This window comes from Ascaphus truei, chromosome 4 (assembly GCF_040206685.1).
Source record: "Ascaphus truei isolate aAscTru1 chromosome 4, aAscTru1.hap1, whole genome shotgun sequence".
Classification (NCBI taxonomy): domain Eukaryota; kingdom Metazoa; phylum Chordata; class Amphibia; order Anura; family Ascaphidae; genus Ascaphus; species Ascaphus truei.
The window spans coordinates 335,554,024-335,572,265 of NC_134486.1; the positions used below are offsets into that span (position 1 = coordinate 335,554,024).

Below are 18,242 nucleotides of genomic sequence, written 5' to 3' on the forward strand. Positions count from 1 at the left end.
CTAAACCAAACATCTGCCGCCCTCTATACACCCACAAAACACATACCAACAAAACATACTGCTGCCTCCCTGCCTAGATTCCCCTAGGAGCTTAGCCACTGGGGTTACCACGGCTGCACTCCCTAGAACCTGTCCCCCAACAATATCCATGTTGATGCCTTCTCCCTCCCCATGTCCTTCTTCCACCGGAGCTGGAATAACCTCCTGCACCCCGGGTTGCCTTGTGACCACTGCATCTGTAGCTGTTATGTCCCCCTCTGGGGAAGCAATCCTTGCTTTGTGAGCTTCTAAGTCCTCCTCAAGCAAAGTCTTTGACCGACCGACCGACCGTCCGTCCGTTGGTATTCCATAGCTCTCACATCAGGCAACAATCTTGGCTCGGTCTCATGACCGGTACCAACCTGACCGCTTGTCCATTTTCGCCGGATGGCACTAAGCTAAGTGACACTGAGAACCTGTGTTTTCTCTGCTTTGTTAAACGTGTGTACGTTAACACTTGGTTTGGGAGCTCGCAATCTTTAAGTCTCCCTCTATGTTATAAGACCCCACAGGATTTTGCAACATAGAATCAATGATCCCACCAGTAAATATATAGTCTGTCACGGGAGATTCTAAGCGCCAAAACAGCAACGGTAAATTCAAAGATGCTCTGTGAGAGATGTCAGTAAGCCGGCTTCAGAAATTTCAAGGCGAGAAATTTTTCTAAGTCCCACTTTTCGGGGCCAAGTTCTCTGAATAGTTTGTAGCGGTGGCGGCTGGAACTGCATGCCAAAAAGAGTACAAGGACGTTTGGAACTCCCTCCCGGTCAAGGGATTTCAGCACCTCCAGAGGGGAAACAGCGGTGGCGTCAGGAACTGCATGCCAATTTCAGTTCCAGCACTTTTCGAGCGTAGTCCCGGTCATCCGAAAGACTTTGTAAAGACTGTTTTCTGTGCTATTTCAATTAGGAAAGGTTAGTTTTGTAGCACAGACCTCCAGTAAGTGTGTTTTCTCTTGTTTATTCTAATTCACTGTTTGTACTTGTTCCATTGGAATAAATTACAATTTGTTTTACTTCTTGGTTTTGCTCGGTGATATGAACCCGGTATAAAGGTGTAAATACCTGGTCTCTTGTGACAATATTTTTATTGTTTGTCCAGGTATCATGGATAAAGTCTACTTCAGGTTATTATTGCACATTTCGGCAGGACCATATATTACAGAGTAAGTTACTGTACAGGTTCCTACCTAACCCCATAATAATCAATAAGGGAAGTAGGGGGCGGGGGGATGGGGCACAGGAAGGGGTAGGAAAAAAACTCTAGCGTCTGCCTAATAATAATGATAGTGGTGCATTGAAGGGATGAATGGTAATATTAATACAAAAAGAAGAAAAGATCCCTCCTTGTCTGCACTCAAAACCGATGTACGAATAGGATAAATTGAAAGAATATAAAAGCTTAACCTTTACTTTATTATATATTTAAAATATATATATAATAGGAAGGTAAACCTACTCTCTCTTACCCCGTATCTCCCCCCTCCACTCCACTCTCTCTAACCTCTCCTGTTCCCTTCGGTCCTTTCCTCTCCCCCACTCATTCCCCTTTTCTCTCCCCTCCTTTCATATCCCCCTTTTCTCTCCACCTCCTCTCGCTCCTACATCATCAACTCTCTCAGGTTCCAGAGGGGGGCTCACAGATGTAGGCAGAGATGTGCAAGGGTAGCACCAAGCACATACTTTTATTTGCGGTTTTATTAAGATTATGCCCAGATGTTTGTGCTGTAGTAAAGGCTGCTCTGAAAAGCTGCTGAATGTAAACCTGTCTGGGTGAGTGTTTGCATTTAAAACAAAGCCCTGCATCACTGCTATTCGGCCCTTCTATAAATAAAATATGTAACAATTTTTTTGTTTCACTTTAACTTGAGTTGTGTCTTTATTGCTCAACACATTTGGGGAGGGGGGGGGGGAAGAAACCTGCACAATCATCTATAGCAGTTTTTGTTGCCCTGCATATCTGAAAAGTTTTCTCCAAGGTTAGATCTGCTTCCACACATTTTTTTTATGCCACAAATGACTGATCTCCGATTCTCCAAAAGCACAGACCGAGTTTCATTATTTCAGTGACATTTTGTACTTGTTTCGTTACTTTTTTTGCATTCATGTAAAAAAATGTATATCTTCTTTTCGGCATACAATATTCCTCAAATGTAATCAGTAACTCACATAGGCCCATATTAACTAAAGGGTGCTACAATTGAGCACAGCCTAACTCCTATTTAAATAAATGGTAGTTAAATGCTAAACCTTAGCACCCTTTAATGAATGATTTTTCATATAAATCAGCTGTGTGGATATACGTTAACCTCAGGGAAAATAATGATTTTGATAAGGGTCTATTATTAGTACTAAATTAACTATCTTCTGTGTATCTGGGCTTAATTGTCCAAAGACTTGTATCATAAAGTAAAGGTTGTTAAAACCGACCAAAGCATTTGTTTAATATGAAGACATTAAACATTGAACTTATATTTACTCATACTTGTTTGATTTTTCACTCACATTAAAACTAGTACAATGCATTAGTTAATTTTGGTCTTTTCAACAGATTAACATTAAGCTCAACTTTTTCTTCCCATCCACCACCGTCACTTGTCCTCTATATAAAAGAATGATTGGGCTAAATAAAAACAGTGCTAAAAAGCATTATATGCAATTTCATTTATTTCAGTAAAAACATGCAATTAAAAGAACAGGCTGGCTAATCAAACTTACTTAGAAGACTGGTTTACATGGACAGTACAGTGCCATTATTTTATTTATATTGCTCTTACATTGATACTTATATTTTGCAGATCAAAAGCAAAGTGCAGCATAAAACCAACATGAACTAATTACAGCGATGTTTAGAGGCTAAAGGGGTCATTCATTCAAATGTGGTAGTGCCGACCATGTGAATGGGAGATTCCTTGTGGTAGTGTCCAATGAGCACTATCACACTTTCGTGAAAAACTCCCAAGTTTGATTTTTTTTTTTTTTTTGCGGTTCCCTATTAAGGTAATGAAAGGTATGCAGTTGTTCCAAATCAAAAGACCATTTAAGAAAAGAAACTGTGGGGAATAAAGGCTATAAGACCCACCTAAGCATCAAGTTTTAATGTTCACAAAAATGTCTAGGTTAAACGTATAAATATGTTTTCAAATATTTGTACTTTTGGGATCAGCGCCATATATGCAGCATATAGATGTCATGGGGTTCATTGTTCCCTCTTTTGGGATATGTTATCTTCTGAAACATCATGTGCCCTTGATTCCTATGGAAACTCTGATATTCAGAATTATAATAATTATCTGGGGACATAATTTCACATTCTATATCTGTACATATCACAGTTATTAGTTCAATATCATCATGCATGGGACCCAGAGGAAGTGATAAAAGGTCATTAAAATCAATCAGGGGTTTCACTTCTGGTGCAGATCCTCAGACTTACAATACTTTTAAGCGAATCTCACAACGAATGGTGTTTAGAATCATAGAATCATTTTGTGCAAGATAAAGAGTTACTTTAAGTATCTGCACATAAAAAGAAATATTTTTGTTAGAAATAACTTTTAAGAAAAAAAAGAAACATTAAAATCAGAATTGGTGTTTATTATATTGCTCACTATTCAAAACATTCTAACCTTCTAATCAGTGTACATGCTATAGTGTATCAAAAACTTAATAAATCTGCCTCCACCCAACCTAAAAAAAAAAACTTACATTTTAACACCTGACAGTAGTCTTCTAGTGTTAATGTTCTCTGCAAAGGTGTTTGAATGCTTAACAATTTTGGTCATGCAATGGGTTATAGTTCTACAAATCTGAGTGTCAATTTTGCAGTCATCTATGATTTGTGCATACAGTACTGTAGTGTCATGCAGGGTTCAGGCAAACCTGAAAAATATGGCAACATGCCACCTTTTATATGAATTCTCTGTACATCTTTACTTTGCCAGTACAAACCTATTGTGGTTTAGACCCCTCCCAGTTGGGAGTATGATACAAATGCTCAACAAATCAGGATCCACTAGCCCTTAATAAGGCTCCCTGTTGTCCTTCTCAAATCAGTTGTTTGCACCCTTCCAACTGAGGGTAATGTTTTCAGCATACAGGTGCGCCGACGAGTATTCTAAAACTTGCCTTAAACTTGCCTTGGAATACTCGTCGGCACTACAGTACCTGAAGTAAAAAAAGTTTTAATTTTTTTTTAAAGGGCTCTAACAGGAGAGTACCTCAGGATTCTCAAGACCCCCAGTCAGGTCAGTGGTCTTGTATAAACCATGGAACGATGGCATGAATTGGATAAATCGTGGGTACTTCCCTATTGGGTTGGTGCTCCTTTATTAACAATTTAATATGGCATGATGAGGCTGTATTGGTGGGCTTCAGTCTTTACCAGTATCACTAACAGCAGTTATTTGACAGAAGAATTGGATGTTGAATTTTCCCAGAGCCATACTTCGGGCAATAGGCAGATGGAAGATTCAGGAAGAAACTGTGGAAACAAATTTCCCTTTACTTGACAATATATTTTCAGGGCACTACAGTGTCTTGTACTGTAAATTAAATAAAGGACAATACTGGAAATGCGTTTGTATTTTCCATCTTTGTTAGGTGTACAGAGAAAAAGTTTAGCTTTTAATCCTCAGGCCCTTCTGTGTGATTGCACCTGGTGCACACCTCTTGGTCTCACTTTAAATAACAAAGAACCCCCGTAATGTTGCTTTCGGTAGCTATAAGAAGCTTCTGTATTTGTTTGCTGGCCCTCTTTGGGCCTCTTGCTTTATGCTGCTTCAGGTCCCTATGACTATTTCTTTTAGCAAATACAGATTCCCTAGCATTTTAGCAGGAGTCACTGCTTATCGTTTTTAGTATCTGCATGCCACTGCCACTTTCTTTCAGAAGCTGCAGGCCTCTTGGCCTTTTTTTTTGGCGTTGAACTTTGTGCGTACTGGCTTTTGAGCCTTACTTCTAATAGCCACAAGCCTGTTCGCCTTTGCTAAAACCTTCTGCAGTTTGCACCAATGATAAAGCAGGCTAGTCCTTGAAGTCTAGGCCTGAGCTCACCGGCTCTTGATTTGTCATCTTCTGTACTTAACTGCACGTACTTACTAGGAATTCTTTTTGCTTGACAAATGATGCCAGCATTTTATTTTTGCTGCCATGTTTGGCCAATGTGTGTGTATCATATATGTATAAGGCAGGTAGCTTGTTTTCAGCAATTGTTCTATGCATTTGTATCGCTCCCACCTCACACTATATGGGCATACCAACTATTGCAATTATGCTCATTCTTCAGTATTGGGAATGTATGTTAAAGGTAATCCTTGTATCTACCACTTCGGAGGCCTTTACTTTTTCACTATTACTTAATGATACCCATGTATCCATGCTTTGCATGTCTTTTTGCAAAATGTTTTGAATGGATGATAGAAGTAATAATGGGAGTTGAATATAAGCTTAGACCAAGTTCATAGATTTATGTCTGAGGGAATATAATGTAAGACAGCATCAAAATGGTTAAAGAAAAGAGTAGATCAAACAGAATTATAGTTAGTTATTTGTTTCTTTTTTTCTTTAGTATTAAAATGGAGAATTGTAAACAGATTAAGTCACGTTTAAAGTGAGACAAGATATTTTTTGTAAAGAGACAATCATATTGAAAACTGAAATTTAATTATGGTTGTATAATGACTTGAAAAATAAATAAATGTTAATAAAAAAAAATTAAATTAAAATCATTGTTGCCAGGCATTCAGTGCAAGGTCATGCTTATGACCATGCATGCAGATATGCTTTAGCTTTTTTTTTTCTCTTTCTCCTACTTATGTCTGTTGCTATGTGGGTAGTTTGTGTCTAAGCAGGTATATATGGGGTTTCATTACTTTTGTTTTTCTATTCAAACAAATATGCCTGGCTCTTACAGAGCTGCCAAATGGGTGAGCCATTAAGACATTATTCCACCTCATTGGTAGTTTTTGTACTAGATAACTGCATAGGTGCTTCACTCGCTATATAAAATCTGTATGAAGTGCATTCACCTGCTATATACAAGCTGTACCAAGTGTATTAACTTTTGTCACACAAGGCAATATTTCATTAGTATGTGGGCCACCATGCATTAGTATTGCTGAATTACAGGTGATTCGTTTTGCAAAACAAAAGTACATTACATTTGTTGTTAAACAGGTGAATTCTTTGCCAATACATGTGACCCTGTTTCTACAGTATATGCATTTACCACCTGTGACTTTGCTGCTTACCAAGTTAAACATGACTGGAACTGAAGAGCTTGTATAACTCCCAAGAATGCTTTTTTTCTTTAGTGATAAGACCTGAGCACAGCAACAAGTATTAGGAAGAATTCCTCAACAAGATATTTTATGAACACGAATTTGGAAAATTCTAATGCCAGTCAGTACAAGATTTCCTTTGTGTGGTATTTAAAAAATAAAAGTTTTGTATACCTGTACATGAATCAACAGTCATATTTCTTTTATTTTTCTGTCTTTCTTTCATATATTTAACTTTATTACTTTGCTATACTGACAACTGATGTGAGAACAAAGTCTTTAAAGAAGACTGGTACATCCCAATGTTTCTTGTACTGCTTAGACGGGCCTAAAATCCCACAGGTGTATACTGGCGCAGAAACAACACAAACAGCAAAAAAAAAGTCCCTTTCTTCACAAAAAATATGAAAACTTGGATGGTAGCAATGTATAATTGCGGCACTTGCACAGCAGAAAATTATATTTAATGTTCACAGTTCGTTTAGTAATAGAGTACAATTTTCTGCTAACATTGGTAAAGAAAAGACTCAGTTTGTCTCCTTAAAATATTTTTTTTTTTGTATTCCTTTCTATATAAACATTCCTCTACAAAAATAATTTATATTGCTGGATATACTCAAATTCAAGATCAGATAATTCGAATGTTGTAAAACATGCACCATGGTTAGTATGTCTAGAAAATAATATTTTTGCCCAACAATCTGTGAATACTGCATCACAATATCAAAAGCTTCATAGGACGTGTTTAGTAAGTAATGAGGCTCCTGCGTTATTATATTTTATCCAAATTGTACTGCCATTTAAAGACATCTGGTGCAGGTTTTCTCCACCAATTGTTTGAAGAATGATCAGAACTTTAGACTAACTAAGCGGACTCCAAACACAAAGCTGAATCCGGTCTAAAGTGAACAAATGCAATTTACTGTTTCAAAGAAACACCACCATCAAAACAATGACGGGAAAGCACATACTTATTTTTTATTTTATTATTATTGTTAAAGCAGCCATTGTAAATTTTACATAAAGTCTACAATAGGTACAAGCAGATATTCCAAGAGAGCTCTGGAATAAAAATAAATGGAGATGAACAATGTAAAACGGATTAAAATAATTAGGTGAATGAACAAACTATACTATAAGAAACACCCCAAAAGTTATTTTTTTGTGTGTGAAAACGAACGTCAAATAATATTTGTGCACTGCTTAAAAGTGGCAACTTGTGATCATCTTTCATAACAAATGGCTAAACACTCGGCCTTCAGTTGTATATGGACCGAGCAAAATCTGAATAGATTCAATATTGCTTAGCATTAGCAATTGCGTTTTAGTTTCTGAAAAGCAACTAAACATATGACAAATGATGTAACCAAATTAAAATTACTTATTACTGGGGTCAGTCACACAATCAAGATTGATTGACACATTGTTAAAGTGTGGCATCTCTGTGCAAAAAAAAAAGTTCTTTATTGGGTTTGAAATAAGTAACTCCATTGAATGGTGCCCGAGGAAACCTTCAAGCATTTCCACTTGAATAAACTGCTAGGTGTTTTCCAGTGCTGGAAGATAGCTTATGGAGTAGTACCGTTTGGTAATGGTAGTCCTAAATGTCTTGTTACTACAACTGTTTCAAATTTTAGCTTCCACCTTTTTCTACAGAACAGGATACTTTCACTTGTTGATTATCCAATACATGTTGCCAATTGGAACAGAACCATCAAGAGGTAGAACTTATCCATTGGACAAAAAAGATCTTCCATTAGAAAAAGCAGGGGATTAAAATAAAAACAACAGCCAAATGTGTAAAAGCAAACGCCAGAAAGCATACTACAACCTTTACTTTAATCCAGGATTTCAACACCAAATTTCACACTTGGGAATGACACAAAATATGTTAGTATTTATCATCTTTAGAATCAAAATATCCCTTAAAATATTTACATTTTACAGTATAAAAATAGCAAAAAACACAAGAATGTACAAGCTTAGATTTCAAGTATTTAAAGCGCAAACAAAATGTCTAAAATTAACTTACTACAAAATAGAAGCTTGAAAGATTAAAATATATTTTTCCCCAATAGCAAGTGCATTTCAAAGCTATAGAAACCGAGCTGCTTACACTTTATAATCCATGATACTACTACTTTGTTGCTTGGGCAATTTTAATAATTCCGTGGAGACATTTTAACATTTGATCAAAAGGGAAGGCTTTTTACAGCACCAACTATATGTTCTGTATTTGGATCCTGAAGCTCTGATTCTTAAAAACAGTGCAATTTAAAATTAAGTTGTGTAAAGAACTTTGCCTTAATGGTTACCAAACAATCTAAAATATGGACAAAAGCAACAACGGCTGCGTACTAGGTAAAACTTAAACAAATATCTTAAGCTTATTGCATATTTAGAAAGGGATATATTGTAATATTACATGTACAGTGGTGTAAAATATTTATTACAAAATATTATATTTTTAGTGAGAATTGAACATCAAAAAAGCGTATTGGGTATCCATACTTTACAACATAGATTTTGCTTCTGAAAAACACTGACACTGAATAGAAAAAGATGGCACGATCCTAGAAGAAAATAAAAGCTGAAAGAAGTTGAAGCTTTTATCTTTTACTTTTCATTTTGTCGCTATGGTCCCTGTTCTTGTGGTGCCTGTCTCTCTCTTTTTCCTCGTCTCTGTCTCTATTTCTATCTCTACTCTTTTCTCGCTCTTTATCATGAGCACGTTCCTCACTTTTCGATTTATCTGAATTTCTTCCTTCTCTGTGTGTTTTACCATCAGAAGACTTGTCACTATGGGAAGATCGTGATCTCTCTTTTTCTCTGTGTGACTCATCTCGACTTTTTCTCACTCTGTCATGGCTTCGTTCTTTGTCTCTGTCTCTACGTTTACTTCTTTCAGAATCCTTGTCCCCACGCTTGTCACTCCCAGATTCCTTTTCATACTGCCTCTTTTCTCTTGAGTGATGGGACTCACTATGAAATCTCTGTCTATGTTCACTTCTGCTTCCACGACTAAACATCCTGTCTGATAGCTGGTCTTGTTTGTCCCAGGGATCGCTATGACGCCTTTCTGGACCTCTAAGATCTTTAGGATAGAACTTTTGCGGTCCTTGGTACCGTGCTTGCTCAGGACCCAACAGTGGTCCAGGTGTCACCTGTCCAAAATAAGGTTGCCCAGGTAAACGTACAGTGGGGTGCCAAGGTACCAATGTGTTAAGCAGCCCAGTTTCTGCAGACTGAAATCTAGGTGGTCTTGGGAATCCAATACCTAGTGGAGTAGGAAGCAGAGGTGGTATGTGTGGAGGATAGGGAAATATAGGATTGCCTTGCAGGGGGAAATTAGGATGAGGCTGGAATGGAAATATGGATTGGTTGCCCGTTAATGGAAGGAATTGGGGCTGCTGCAGCCTAACAGCTGAAAAGTTTCCACCAAACGCAGGAGTGGGATTTTTGGAAGGAGATTCTGAGAGCGGTGTACTTGCTAGTGGAGTCTGAGATTTATTTGCAGCCAAAGCTCTTCTAAATTGTTGCAGAGGGTCTATATCTTCAACCAAAAGATCTTTTGTAAGGGGTTTGGCATCCTTAATTTTTGATGTTTCCGAATTTTGCAATTCATTTTTTACAGAGGAAGCATATTGCAATCCACATTTTGGCCTGTCACTCTTAGAAACAGGTACATCCTTTTCTTTGAATGACTCTTTCTTTACCGCATCAGTTTTTTTATGTAGAGTTGGACTTCCAATTTGTTCGTTATCTTTGAGTGGATTTTCTTCATCTTTGCTCAAATCATAATCTTTGATCTCTGATAAATTACCTTGGTGACTTCTTCCAGCTGCTTGTCTTGGATCCCTTTTAATATTCATTAGTTTTGGAGATTTTGTAGGGTCTGCTAAATTATCGGAGGAGACTACATTAATACCATCAATGCTACCTTTACTTGAATTTACCAAGATAGGAGAAGTAGTAGGATTAATTGTCTTTTCATGTTCATGCTTCATATCTTCAGGCTCATCTAAAGGACCTTTATCAATGCCTTCTTGATTTGAGTAAACATTTATGTTGGCTAAAAATGTCTCTGTAGAGACATCTGGAGGTTTTCGTTTGAGAGAAAAGCCTGGTAAAGTTCTAGACGGCAATGCAGTTACTGATGCTGGTTTCTCTGTAGCTTCAGTTGTGCTCTCAGATGTCTCTGTTTCTACAACTCTGTCATCTGGTACATCTTCGGAAGACATAGTCTCCTCTTTCAAGTTAATTTTATCTTCCATTAGTGGCTTATCAGTACTCGCCAAAATTGTGACGGATGGTTTATGTTCAAATAAATGCTCTGTGGTACCTAAAAGGCTCTGCAATATATCATCAACAGGCAGTGGTCTGCTGGCTAGATCTAGAGTACATTGTTGATTTTCCCACCCAACTAAGACTCCTGGAAGAAATCTTAGCGGCTTTGGTGGCTCCCGCTTACTAATTTCTGGTACACATTCAATTACGGGTTGAGGCTCATCAGTATCTGACAGTGGTTGTCGATTTCTGTTCTTATGCAGTACAGCAGTGAATGAATTAAAAAAATCATTTTCCTCATCATCATCTTCCTCATCATCATCTTCATTCAAGACTTCAATTCTACTCTTTTTCTCTGTAGGAACATTTGTTATTGCTCCCAGGGGTTCATCATCAAGGTTTGTACTATGCAGTCTCTTTGCTTTTTGGCGAATTATCAAAGCCAACAATAAGTTTGGTCTGTGCATTTCAAGTCCTTAAAAAAAAAAAAAAAACGCATGTATTAACTTTAAAATATAACAGTAATTGCATTATATTTCTATTAAAATTGTGAACAAGGCGTGCGTGTATATATCTATGTATAGGTGTACAGACACACAAAAAATATATCTATGAAATGTGTCTACAACAGTGTTAAACAGATGGCCACAGCATTGGGGTAACTAAGACCCCCTTAAAGGATGAAATACTGGTATTAATAATGACAAGAGTTTAATACACAATGCATCTAGAATAAAGCTGTACAATGATAAAAGGTGGATAGAACAACATATCCAGTATACAATCTGTGGTATAAACTGTAATGCCACTTGCATTGTAGGCACTTGATTGTGCATTACTGTGTATACCACTGATTGTACACTGGATGTGTTGTACTTTCCACCTGTTATCAAAGATACATATATTTTTTTTTTACTGATCATATGAATAATATATTATTTGGAATGATCACTATAGATATATATATAAATATATATGAATTCAACTTACCAGGTCCATCAAAAGGTACAAAAAAATGTGGTATTTTTTCTGAGGAACCCAGGGGTATAAGATACATGTCTTTCACCTGCCTCATATTATTTGCAACGACACCATAACGTTTTCTGCTACTGAAATACGAATACAGCAATGTATAAGATATTTGATCCTCTTCTGTGACGGGACTAAAGCGAATTACACATGTTTCCTGTAAAGAAAGAGAAATGGATTAATTCTGCTAAGCAAGAAGAAATAATGCAGAGGATCAAATGACAAAGACCACTAACTTGCAGCCCACTGCTAATAATTTCTCCCTCAGATTTCTGCTCACATTGACAGACTGCATAAGAAAATAATGTAACTATTTTTTAGATATAGAAACAGGTTGGTAGTATATTTTAATTCTTTGCTGAAGCCTGATTAAAAATATTGGTATTTTATTTTTTGTGTGCAAAGTTTCAGTTTCTTGGAGCTTGGGTTTACAAAACGTACCTTATTCTTTTGGCTTGTCTTATTTTTGCTTTTATCTGTGTATTCATTAACTTTTTTTTTTCTTTTTCTTGTTCTACTTAAATTATTACCACCTATTTTATGGTCATTTATATAATTTCATGTTGTATTCCATCTTTTTGATTGGATTTATGGACAATCAACATATCTTTGTTTATAATACATATTTTAAAGCAGAAACCTGGTAAAGTACACCTATTTTGTATTTTTTAGTTCTGGGAATCCCCTGGGTCCAGACATACAGGTGTAGTTCGCGATGATTCCCATGGTTGTTTAAATAGACGTCCAATAGGAAGCGCTTGCTATTAGCCTTCGGGACATGTGAGATTTGGAGGTTATATTGAACTTCTGAAAGTTGAGGAGAACATTAGCAACTAGTTTGGTAAGTTCCTCGAGAACTGGTGGATCCACAGAGAAAAATAAAGCAGTTGTTTAATCCTCCTTCTCCTCTTTCTTCCCCTCCACCATGATTTGAATCTTGCCATGGGGCTGATTGAGTCCGATTTGTTAAAAGTTTGTTTTACCCCCAACTGGGCAGGGCTTAATCCCCATTCGTTTCTACAGGCATTGGAGGGATATGGAAGAAAAATCTTTAATTGTCAGAAAATCTATTACAGAAGTCACATGGCCTTACATGCATCTAAGTTGTACTGAATGGAATAGGAAATCTCTCCTCTGTTCTGATCGCGTTCATGGCTCCAGGGTTTGCCATCACTTTAAGCAAATGCATGGAACACTGACCATTATGAGATTAGCGCATGGGGTAGGGATCTTGTGCTGTTTTCATAATGGCAAAAGGACAACCTTATACAGTAGATGATGCAAACACATATTGGCATGTCTAATACGGAAAAATATCATAGTACTCCGAAAATACTCTAAATCCTGAGAAGAGAAAAATCTTTAGCGTCAATTTGGAGTAAAAACAAAAAAAAATATACAATATTTTGCATATGCCGTTTTAGAGGGTTCTGTTAACGTAAAAAATATATTTTTGAGGCGGATGGAAACATTGTAATATATTTTAGAAATATTATTTTTTCTTTTTTGATGTATTACCTTTGTCCCAGATGCCTTGATTTTGTCTACATAATCCCAAACAGTCTGTGGGGATATCCTCCCCCCTACTTGGATGCTTTCAGGTAGGTCCTATGAGGGAAAAAAAAATTATATTTGTCAAGTTTCAGTATCTACACCTTTTTATAACCTATGCATGAGTTTCATTAAGCACCAAACAGAACCAACAATAACACTAATTTTTCCTGAAAAGATTTCAAGTTGGAGAAAGTTACATAATCATGGACACAACAGTACAACATGATCATTTGGTTAAATAAAAATGGTTGCTCTATGAAAATTGCGTGATCACTATATGAATCTGGTTTCTGTTTTTAGGAAGTGGGGAAAAGAGGAGTAGAAAAGAGCATGAGCTGATGAGGGAAAGGAGCTAACGGACAAGTAGAAAAGTAGTGAGAGACAAGTATGAAGGATACCCCAAAAAGGGACTTATTTTTAATTGAAGAATATTTCCATGATGACCTCTCTATGTCCCAAATTATCATAGGAAAACTATGGAAGAAGCAGTACAGTAGTACCTCTCCTAAATGCTCTAGAGATCCAGATACTGGGTAAGCTTTGATGACAAACTTTGCCACAGAAGGCATATTAAGAAATCCTTTCCAAATGCAGGATATACGCGCCAAAAATGCAGATTCATCTTCAACTATATCAGCAATTTCAGCAATATCAGATGGCCCAGAGCTGCAAAAGGAGAAAGAACAATAATATCAAACAGAGGCAATTTCACATCTCAAATCATTTGGGGTCGCCATTGAAGGCAGTCATAGATAACAACAGGTAGATACTTGAGAACTTTAGTATAAGTTCATATATATTTATCAGTTGAGCCTTTCAAATGTTTAAATCAACATTTGTAGTAACCATAAAAAAATAAAAACAGTCAACTTTGGCACTTTAAAGTATAGAAAAAAAGGAGAGATCTCTTGAAGCGGTTTTGTTCAGAACCGGCTAGCCTTTCAGATTTTTTTTTCTATGAATTATATTAGTTTCTAAAGATGGAAGACTTGATTAAAAGACAAATTATTTAAATTTTTTTTTTAAAAAAACACTTTAAAAAAGTTATTAATTGTATCCATGGAATTTAGAGAATCATATTGTGTTCTGCTGCTTTGATTGAATAAAGAAAGTTAAACTCAAAGATTAAGTAATTAGCTCATTCAGTTGAATATGATAAATCACCAAACCCAGCGGCTCCCAAAGAAGACACTAAGAAAGCTACTTTATTGGTAAAATGTGTGTGAAACTGGTATTTGGCCTCTCTCTACTCCCCAGTAAGTAAAAGTATTGAATATACTCTATTCCTGTCAAAGCGTTAAAACATTATAGCTGGTAATGAAACTTTAATTTTTACCTAGATCATTTTATTATAAGCCACTGTACTACGCTGTACCCATACACAAGTAGATTTGAAAAGCAATGTTCCATTACCACAAGTAACCATTACCTTATAGCTGAAGGGAACATTTCCTTTGGCGATTCTAGTTTTTCTGCTTCTAGAACATCTATGTTCAAAATACTGGAGGTTGAAGAAAGTGCGTCAGCTATGTTATCTGTTTCATTATCGGATTGTTTACGTGTTACTCCTGTAGATACTTGCACTTTTTTAGGCGAGAGGTCTTCAGCAGGAGGTGCCATTCGACCTTGGTGGAAAAAAAGCTGTCAGCAAAGTCAGTCTAATAAAATCCTTGCAAATTATGAATACAGTATGAGACCAGGAATTGATACTTGGAATTTAGTTAATGCAATACTGGGAATTAAGAACAAGTAAGATTCCCATTGCTCCCTATATGTCCAAATCCAAACTCCCCAAGTTCAGTCCTCAAGAGCAACCATATTTTCAGTACGCATACCAATGTAAGTTGACAGTGCTAATTACGGACAGGAAAATTGGTTAAAGAAATCTTGAAAACTTGGCCTTTCCATTGTTCAAAAGCGCTTGACATGGAGTCATGTTTAAAAACTGCACAAATAGATAAACTTGTTACTTTAACCCTTTCAGTGGCCAAAGACAGAGCTACTACCTCATGGGATCTGGTACTCAGGGGCTCCACGACATACTGTAGCAGCTATGTCAAAAAAAAAAAATGCTTGTTTTGCTAGAGGCGATCGCTCGCGTCAAAGGGGATGACTGCTCCCCTTTTGTTCTGTCATCAGTAATTGAGCAAGAAGCTCCGGAGACATGGTCACATGATCGCGAGGGCTAACTGACACTCTGACCCAGTGGCCCCAGCACACTCAAAATGTTAAGGTGAACTGAATCTTTCTAAGGATGCAAGTTACACTGATAAGTGGTTTATAGTGTTTAAAGGAGCAATTACACATTAGACCCCTTATGAGCCTGCAACAGCATCTCCATAGCGGTAGATTACAGAACCTGGCATCTCATTAAATGACTTTCAGCCTCCAGGCTGTTTATTTTAGCTTCTTTAGATTGTGATGCTTCTGCAATCCTCAGAAGAGGCGGTCGCACCTGTTGAATAGTACCCAGTGGGGCTTTACTGACATTTAGCAGCTGTGAATCCGGCCCTTCTGTGCTAGTATGGAAATGTGGCAATTTAAGTCACCTTGTTTTGCTTTACCTTGATATTATCGGCACCAGAAGAAAAATATATGCCAGGTTCAAATCCCATCACGGTCTCACACAGCATGGATGTGCTCTGAATAGACGTTTTGATACATAGAGCAGAACCACTTGACTTTGACATATGCTTTTTTTTTGTCATAAAAAAAACACGAACTCTGGGATAGGAACAACCTGCACTTCTTCTAATTGATAATCTATCCAAGACCATGTCAAACTTCTAGATCTTTTCTACATGCTTCTTCAGAAGATATCCTAATGGAACCTTTACAAGCCAAACGACAAGGTATAAATCACAACAATTCCTTGCTTTCTGAGAGCAGCCACCACGACTACCATGACCTTTATGAAGATTCTAGTGGCTTAAGAAAGGCCAAATGCTAGTGCTGTGAACTGGTAGCATCTTATTCTGCTGCTTTTTTTTAACACTGTAAATATTAGGAAATGTTTTTAGAACATTGACAAATTGCAATATGAAGATAGGCATCTTTTAAGTCTTCAGCAGCCATATGTTGACAAACCTAGCTGTCACAAGACCTTGAGCGCCATTGTGACGGTGAAGGGGTACCCAGGCCAGTAAATAAAGGTATTATGCCCGGCTAGGTGCCCCTGAACCATATTGGGGAATTGTGATTGTCAGCTCTTCAACCCAGTAATGGCAGTAACACTGTGTTTTTAATAAAAATGTCTGTCTCCCCCCCCATCAGGTATAAGGTGGCGAGAATAATGTTATTTCTACTGTGAAAGGTAGCAGTGTTTTTCTGTAACCGTGCAAAGGAAAAATGGTTTTAAGACCCAGCAGCCCACAGCACAGCACAAAGCGTTTGGCTAACATCTGCTAGGAAGGTCCTAGACTGCTGAGATTTGCTGTGAGCGCTGGGAGAGTAAAATCATGAAAAAGGTTATAGCGCATTTTTTTATAAAGTTTCATAAAAATTGATGAATTAAAGTCCCCCCTATTTTAATTGTACCAACATTATAGGTATGGGGGGATTCTCCTTCAGACGTCCGGAACAGAGGGAAACACTGAAGTTGTAATTGCGGTACTTTAGAAATGTTTGGCAGGAAATTCCTGAGAGGTGAGCCATGCATATGTAACTAGGACTTGTAAGCCTCCCCGCTGGTTTGGTTCCCCAATGTCTGGAAAAGCCCGTACTTGAAAGTATTAGCCGACTAAAAGTGTCAAGTGGGGAGGGGTAATTAAAATATCTCCCATCTTAGCAAATGGCCCAGATGTCTGGCCAGCTCAGACAAAATGTCGCCAGGAAAGGGGGCTTGGTCTGGTATGCCAAGCGGCAAAGGTGCGAGGCTCGCACATGCCCTTTAGCAAACTATGAAGCCCTCTGCCAGTTTTTGCCAAGTAAGGGCAACCCTGGGATAGGTAGGAATATTATTCCCACGAACGAGATTGGCTGCAGAGGTTACAGATAGGGATTTTTACTGCATAAAATCGAGTCAGATTCATCTAAGCTGGATTTTTAAACTTTGCAACATCATAACCCAAGTCAAGAGTTCGTAACAACTAAGGCATCCAGAACCAATTCTACGGCGATAGAACAAAGTAAGCAGCTGCGGAGGAGAAACAGGGGTTGCAAGAGGCGCCCTTATTCAAAGACTTTTCGGCTTTCTTCGCGCACAACTCCAGCTCCCTGGAAATTGTGCCTAAAGACTATTTCTAAAGATTTCATTTTGGAAATAGCTTTTGTTTTGCCCCGTCCTAGTAAGTGTATTTCAAGTGTTTTTTTTTTTTTTGCAAATAATCATGTGTATGTTCATTCTGTAAATAAATTACAATTTATTTTATCTCTTGCTTTTCTCAAGGTATCCGGGTATTTTGGTGTTGAAAGCATTGGTCTCCCATGACAGTCAATGATTAACTTCCTTTATGTTCCTCCAACTTGTCCTGTGTCTGGTCCATAAGTCACCATGGCATCAGAAACGTGCTTTTCTCTGGAATGGTAGTGCTCTTGTGGCTTTACCTCTGGTAGATCTGTGATATTCTGAAGATTTTTTTAATAGGCTCTCTCTGAAACTTGTATTAGATATCTGCTCTGAGAGAATCTTCAGCATTTGAAAAAAGATCAGTCATCTATTTAGACTTCTGTCCCAGGGCAGCACTTTAGCTTTGTCCCCCAGATGTTCTAATTCTGTTCCAAATAATAAATTTCGACATAGAACAGAGCTGGTTCTTTGATGCCACATCTGCAATCTAAAATGTTAAATATAGTTTTCATGTGGCTGATATAGATAAGCCTACATATGTCAGGAAGATTCCAGAAAAGCATCACAAAAATAGTTTATAAAGGCTAGAACATGTATGGGAACAACATGACAATTTGGTCTGTAGATACTATCATGAAAATGCTTCGAGGTACATTCAGCTTGCTTGTCCATAAGATTACTGAGACGTGAACAAGAAAACCCTAGTCTTTCTATATAACCCCATAAACATGCTGTTTGGTTTCTTTAGTGGTTCTATGACCTGCT

The 18,242-nt window shown here is 37.4% G+C and overlaps 1 protein-coding gene across 5 annotated transcripts in view; it reads right to left on the reverse strand.

Annotated features, from left to right (window-relative positions):
• Positions 1-3,001: 3,001 nt before the first annotated feature.
• The window catches only part of PHF3 (PHD finger protein 3), a 79,503-nt gene continuing 64,262 nt past the window's right edge, over positions 3,002-18,242 (reverse strand). For all 5 annotated transcript variants that reach the window (XM_075598100.1, XM_075598101.1, XM_075598099.1 and 2 more), the window contains 5 exons: positions 14,619-14,814; positions 13,690-13,855; positions 13,154-13,243; positions 11,597-11,792; positions 3,002-11,081 (listed from right to left, as the gene is read on the reverse strand). In XM_075598100.1, the coding sequence (XP_075454215.1) occupies positions 8,929-11,081; positions 11,597-11,792; positions 13,154-13,243; positions 13,690-13,855; positions 14,619-14,814 (2,801 nt within the window). In that variant the 3' untranslated portion in view covers positions 3,002-8,928. The remainder of the gene's footprint in view (positions 11,082-11,596; positions 11,793-13,153; positions 13,244-13,689; positions 13,856-14,618; positions 14,815-18,242) is intronic.